We start from the raw sequence: 7,601 nt of genomic DNA on the forward strand, positions 1-7,601 counted from the left end.
CTTTTTGCATTTTGTAAACTGCAACCATTGGAAAAATTTAAACACAAAAACAAGAGAGACAATTTTTTTTTTTTTAGATATTTATTTTCAAAACAGCTCACCATGAAGTATATGAAAAACTGTGTTCATTAGAAACCAGCTTAATATAGCTACCTCACTACAAAATATCATGTGCTATAAAGCAACAAAGACACAATAAAACCCCTGAAAAGACAAAAAATCTTTGGCTAGCAGATATGTCGTTTTTTTTTTCCTATATAAAAATCAGTTATTGTGTTAAGAGGTTCACATCAGAGACACTGACAATAAATAAACACATAAATAAAAATAACATTAGAAAACTCCTATTTTTGGTCGCAGCAAAACAAAGGCTGCCTGGAATTAAAGGACTGACATGAAACACACTTTTTTCAAAGTGGCATAGTAACAAATAAGCCCCAATTTATTTATTTCTTTATTTAGGGATGTTTTATTTTATTTTAAAAGAGGCAAATAAAAATTTAAATTTGTTACCACTTTTTGGACAATTTAAATGTGGTGATTTAATGACACACATCTGGTATGCACACCCTTTCCACAAAATGCTGAAAGTTTCCTTAAATTCCAAGAAACCTTAAAAAGTTTGCAATAAAAACTACATTTCCAGACACTGCTGATATCAACAAGTATTCTAAGGGTTCTACCCAAAGTGAAGTGCTAATCGTAGACGAAAATAATTCCTTAAGAGACAATTCAATTTACAAAATATCTTAAACAGAAACGGACCACTTACAAGTGCAATAGAAGAGCAAAATATCACTTTTTACCCCAAAAACACAGACTAAAATTATAAATAATTATACAATAAACATTTAAAAATGTAAACAATGGACCGTAAAAACATATTGGCACAAATTATTATTTTTAAATACCAGCACTTTAAAAACAACAACACACAGCTAGGCTATATATAAATACATAAATAAATAAATAAATAAATAAATAAATACTACACAAATAAATAAATAAATAAATAAACAAACAAACAAATAGATAGATAGATAGATAGATAGATAGATAGATAGATAGATAGATAGATAGATAGATAGATAGATAGATAGATAGATAGATAGATAACAGAAATAAAATATCAAATATTAAGGTCACAAATAAATGTTTTTGGAAAGAAGTGGCACTTAGCTTGGAAAATATCAGATTTTTCTTTTGTTTTTTTCCCCTTTTTTAAGGATCTTTGCCAGATCTTTTTTGTTTTTGTTTTTCCTAATTAAATATAATATTAAGGTCACAAACATAAAACAACATTTGCGACAAGTTCAAGTTGCATTTGACAGCCTGCAAAGAATTACTGTGTTCAAGTTAAGCAAGATTATTTCTGTGTTTTTTTTTTTTTTTTTTTTTTTTTCTATTGCATTATATGAGTGTTTGATTTTATTTCATGTTTTCGTTTGTCAACATAAGAAAACCCACAGAAAATAATCATTTGCAATGGCGGGGATTTATTTTTCGTTCTTCTCCGGGTTTCTTTCAATTCCACTCTGCATAGGCCTACTGGAGTCAAACACACTTCTCTTCTAAAATGAATCTCAAGGTTTTGCGATATTCCCACCTTTAAAATATATATTCTATACCATTCCTACACGTCCAGAACATGGTTCAGATAAGAGATGTAGCAGATTGCCAGCCTGAGGATTTCAATTTTTGACAGCTTCTTATCAGGGGGGAGGGTTGGTAGTAATTTTCTCAATTCTGCAAATGCCACATTGAACGCCTCCACACGGATCCTCTCCCGCGTAGCGTGTGCCGAACGATATTTGGCTGTGGCTCTCCGTCTCCTGCGCTTCTCTTCCCGGCTAAGGTTCTGTGTAGCAATCGTTCTGATCTTTCCCTCTCCATCTCCCGGGTCGTCTGAAATGCAGCCTACTTTCATATCATTTAGCACAGATTCAGCGTCAGACTGAGCCCACGGGTGGTCAGAGTCCGTCTGGTCAGGGCTTAGCATCATATTCGGAGTTTTATGTAACAAATATAACCTAGAAAGCTGGAGGAAAACAAAAATAAGAATACCGTTAATATAACAATGGTGTAAAAAACAAATAAACAAACAAACAAAACAAAACAAAACAAAAAAAAACTACAGATTGTGCATATTGCACTGCATTCCAGAGTTCAACACATACCTTCCAGTTAGATTCAGTTGTTAAACTAAGCGAATTTAAGTGTAATGCCTTTGACTTCAGATAAAAAAAAAGATGTTAAAATGAATCTGTTGCAAATTAGTTTGAGGAAAGTTTTCAAATACAGGGCTACGGCAAAATACATCGGTTACACATTATTATATCCTTCATTAGCTACAGTAAAATGATGACACGTGAATTTAAAATAAAAAAAACCAAAAAAACCAAAAAAAAAAACAAAAAAAAAACAAAAAAAATAAAATAAAAACAAAAAAACAAAGTCACATACAACATAAATTGTAACATGGCCATGTTGTAGAAAAGTGCATAATAAAAACTGCCTCATGTCTCCCTGAGTTATCAGCATTTTCACGTAATACTAAGAACTTTACTGTTGTGTAGGGTAGCAGCCTTTCATTTTCCTGAAGTATGATTGTATATTATATTAACATTTTGGGTGTTTGTAATTTATCAAATAACAGGAAGCAAATAATACGATTTCGTTTTTTTTTTTTTTTTTTTTGTTTTGTTTTTTGTTCTGCTTAAAAAAGATTTTTACATTATGTCTGAATGCATATTCATAAAGCACCATCTGTCACTTGGAAAATAAACAAATCCACAGCTTTAGCTGGTGACAGTGTCCTCATCACCAAAATACATGGGTAGAAATTATAAAGGGTTTTTACTTTTTTTTTAGAACAACAATCTATTACAAAGAAGATACATAAGATACATCAATATAAATATTACGAATCACATCCTAGTCTATATTATATTTTCAGTTCCGCCCAATGATGTTAACAAAATACAACCTAATCATCGATTCAATTTTAATCAAAGGCATTATCTACGTTACGATTTTACTATACTGAAGTTTTTTGGAGCTGGGTAATTTTCTTTTTGTATTTGTTACTTTGTGAAAACAACGCCATTGAAACAAATATAGTTCATAATGTGTATAAATACATGCAAATTAACAATAATAATAATAATAATAATAATAATATAATAATAATAATAATAATAATAATAATAATAATAATAATAATGCATTACATCAACAAAGACAAACGTACCAAATTATTCTCTCTGTAAATAGATTCACGGTGGTTCTTGAAGTTCCTTGCAATGGAAATCCCAGCAACAATGCTTAAATCAACACAAGGGGTTTCTTTTACAATAAAACATTATTTACAGTTCTTGGCATGGTCTTCCCCCTGTATCTAATAACTAAACACATTAACTTAAAAAGTCAACTAAATTAAAGAGAGAGAGAGAGAGAGAGAGAGAGAGAGAGAGAGAGAGAGAGAGAGAGAGAGAGAGAGCTATAGAATTTGAAATCTCTTGTTGATTTTGTGATAAGATCTGAAGAAAGTGATGTTCTTCCTCGTCGAATTCCAGTGGAAACAATAGAGATGGTTGTGGCGATAAGGTCTGGTGAAAGTGAAGAGATTTCCTCTTCTTTGATAATACAAGATAAGATTCAGAATCAGAGAACATCTATTGGAAATGTAGAAATCCTGTCAGACTCAGTTTGCAGATGGCAACAGATAAGATTAAAATGATGCCCCTAATAAAGCACAGCCGGAATGACGCTGCAGCTGAATAATTGTGTGGCTGTGTATTGTCTCTCTCTCTCTCCTGGCACCAATAGAGTGAGCCTGGAGATGGTGTAACTGATAAGACCTGGGAAGAGGACGGAATTTATAATAAATTGCAATTTAATGAGAAATCCTATTGGGTAGTAGGCCTGGCCCGAGTCACTTAATTGGCCCTGACATCTGTCACGGTGTGGGAGTTTTCTCAGCCCCAAACATTTCTACAGATCTTCATTCCAATAGAATGTGTCTCAAATATTGTCATCTCAGATAGGACACGCGTTCTAAGCAGAGGATGGAAATGTTTATTTGGCTGTTTTTATTTAGCTAAAACAAAAATGCACTCGTTCAAGTGATTGATCATTCTGAAAGTGGTGAAATAATTACCAACCGAAATGCATTACTGGACATATCAACCAATAATACTTTGTAATAGTTTATCTAAACATGTATCATAATAGTTTTACTTCAATTGGAAATTGGAATAGTTTTGAGATTATATAAAATCGAGCTTAGGTAACCCATGATTCAGTTTGTAGAATTAGCATTCACTAAACGAGTTCCTATTGCAACTTTTTAAAATATGTCTATAGCTTTTTTTTTTTTTTAACAAAGTAATTGCTGACAAATATCAGTTACAAATTTGAACACACAAGAAACAAAACAAAAAAAAAAACTAATTATAATAGGCACACATTAAAAATGCAGCATCATTTTTAGGAAAAAGTTTGTTAAAAGGTTAATTGCACGCTGTAAAATGTTCGCGCTTGGGCATTAGGAACTGGTATCACTCACTACTGTTAGTCAGCTTTGCTTTTATAATAGGGGCGCGTTTCATAGAAAACTTGCATTACACAATATTTGGATGGAGATTTTGATTTCTTAAGAGTGAAGTTTGCTTTTCACGTCAGCAGGTGGAACTCTTTGAAGTAAAATAGCTCAGCTATATAGGGCTGTATGTATAAGGATACTGACAAATTAAAATAAAATAAAATACGCATGCTCTAGAGGAGTAACTTTTCATATTTTGTTTTGGGAACTCCATCGTGTAATATTACTCTTTAAAAAATAAATAAATAAATAAATAAAATCAGATAATATAGAAAGGCGATCTGACAATCGATTCTGATGGCCCCATTGGTGCACTAGAACAACCTTCTACTCTATGTTGAGGTTGCAATTTGCGGATATTAATGTGTCAGCAAGCAAAAAAAAGGTTGGTTCTCAACCATTAAAACATTCTTTTTACTACAGATAAATACATAAATATATAATTAAATAAATAAATAAAAGTTGTTCTAACAGCTAAGGAAGCCTAATACAAAATCCCTCAGTAAACTGTTTAACATAAGATTAGTGCAGATTACAGAATTAGACGGGAAATGTTAAATAACTATATTATAACAGCCGCCTTGACAAGTAAACGGCAAGTTGTTATTTTGTGTCTTTTGACGAGTGAGCCGGTTTTGAATGACAACATATAATTTGCTCCAATTGAACTGAATACACATCAGTCTCGGTGTATTGAAGACCGTGGTGCGGTGGTTAGAGAAGCGGGTTTGTAGGAGGCCCCCGGTTTAAATCCCGGCTCATTCGCTGAGCAAGTCACTTAACCTCATTGGGCTCAGTCTTTCGGGTGAGACGTAGCTAAGTAATTGCAGCTGATGCACAGTTCACACACCCTAGACTCCGTGTACCAGTCTTGGGAATAACGTACGTCTTGAATCGATCAAGGTAGATGACGTCGTGGATAACGGCGTCTACTGCATAATAATAATAATAATAATAATAATAATAATAATAATAATAATTATTGGGGGGAGTGGTTTGGAGAAAAAAAAAAAAAAAAAATGCATAAGTAGCTGTTTGTTCACTCTTTAACCACGCCCATTCTGGATATGTCGTACTTTGCTGACTATCTGAACTCCCCGCTGTTTTTAAGGTTGGTCAACTTCGGAGAAGCTAGTACTCGGAGGTCTGAAGGAAGTTAAGAGCGGCGAGTTTCAGTACCACCCTGCAGAAAGTAAGTTTGATGGACTTGTCCCCTGTGTTTCCCCTGGCACCCAGCATGATGTCATCATAACGCCAAAGAGTCAAGTAATAAAGCCTCCATCCAGTTGCATATACCTATATATTTATTTCTATATATAATTCTATTAGGTATATGTGTGTGTGTGTGTGTGTGTGTGTGTGTGTGTGTGTGTATATATATATATAGAGAGAGAGAGAGAGAGAGAGAGAGAGAGAGAGTGAGAGAGAGACATCCACGGAGCAAAAAGCAAGAATGACTAGAGTAGAAAGCTCCACCAGTTGCATTTGCTGCAGACCCGGTTAACCACGTCTTACGTCTTTGGAAATATCTTTTTAAAGCAATGTACGTTTCATTAAGCGCACCGTTCTCCTGACGTGTGACATCCGAAATACTAGCAAAGCCCCCCTTAATTGCCATACAGTGACACCCACTGCCACAGCACTGTGGAGTTTGTTATACACCCATGTCATTTAATAAAGAACAGGGTAATTGTTAGATTTGTTAAGAATAATAGCGCACCTCTATTTTTGTTGTAAACATAGCCACATCCATTGTCTACCAATGCAAAACAGTTGGGTGGGGTAGTTGTTCACTTAAAACAGATTTCTTCTGCAATAGTGTTATTGCAAAAAAGATGAGACACTAAACTAATTTTACTTGGGATTCAGGAGCTTAACAGTGGAACGAATGCAGTATATCTTCAACAGAACAGCAGGACCAGTGATAGCAGTGCTCATGCTGATAAAATGTAAGACAAGTGGTGTTAAATCCTTGAATAGCACTCTTGGTGTTTACTGTATTAGCTTCATTTGAGATATCACTTTGTCACTTGTTTAATACATAGTTTTTGAAATATTGAAATCAGTGAAATGTTAATGTCTCTGATTAAACTATGCCTACTTAACCACCTGCTTCTCCCCTGCCAGACACTTTGAACCCTCATGTTTATTTTTAACTGCCTCAAGTCTGTGAACATTCCTTCCCCCACATTCCCACTGTGTGTCCCTCTGTACACCTGAAGATGCTTCGTTATTCATTAGACAGTTTAAACAGGGGAAGAAAAAAAAAGAAGGTAGAAACCAGGATGCATCCTTGAGACACTATAAGAGAGAATCACTGAGACTAGAGATGTAGGTGCCAATTCTTCCATTAAATCTATCTATCTATCTATCTATCTATCTATCTATCTATCTATCTATCTATCTATCTATCTATCTATCTATCTATCTATCTATCAATTTATCTATCTATCTACCAATTGTTATTGATGGTTCCACAGACCCCGATTAGCCCCAGTTCAAAATTTGTGCTAATTAGGTTCTGTGAAACCAGCCCATAATGACTTTCAACTAAATTGAAACCATTTATTTGTAAAACTGAATAACATATGGCAATACAATGGAACCCCCAGTATATCTGAAGCCCCTGTCCCAGTGCAAATGCAAGCAGCCTGGGGTCACTTGTGTACTATCATAATTAAAACACAATGGACTGGACTGGAGGGTTGAGAGTAATTGCCAGCTGGCTGATTCAGTGGGAGGCACCACACAAACTACAACAATGGGGAAGATGGCAGATACTCAGAGAGATGTACTGTATTGCTGGTCTAGGGAGCAACTACCTTTGATATATATTACAAAAGAACATGCTTAAAATGTTAGGCTACATAATAACTTGCAGTATACTATAACATTTACAGTACAGGTTTGCCTTGTGTAAAAAAGTCATGCCTATAGTTGGCTGAATAATTTATACATAATTTACAGGATGGGTGATTACAGGTTTTCACATATGGAT

The 7,601-nt window shown here is 34.2% G+C and overlaps 1 protein-coding gene across 1 annotated transcript; it reads right to left on the reverse strand.

Moving 5' to 3' along the window:
• Positions 1-1,117: 1,117 nt before the first annotated feature.
• Positions 1,118-3,434, reverse strand: LOC121328112 (helix-loop-helix protein 2-like). The gene is made up of 2 exons (XM_041272611.1): positions 3,251-3,434; positions 1,118-2,038 (listed from the first exon to the last, which is right to left on the reverse strand). Exon 2 carries the CDS (start codon positions 2,000-2,002, stop codon positions 1,634-1,636), a length of 369 nt encoding a protein of 122 aa, XP_041128545.1. The 5' UTR covers positions 2,003-2,038; positions 3,251-3,434; the 3' UTR covers positions 1,118-1,633.
• Between the last annotated feature and the right edge of the window lie 4,167 nt (positions 3,435-7,601).

Source organism: Polyodon spathula, chromosome 15 (assembly GCF_017654505.1).
Source record: "Polyodon spathula isolate WHYD16114869_AA chromosome 15, ASM1765450v1, whole genome shotgun sequence".
In the NCBI taxonomy this organism is placed as follows: domain Eukaryota; kingdom Metazoa; phylum Chordata; class Actinopteri; order Acipenseriformes; family Polyodontidae; genus Polyodon; species Polyodon spathula.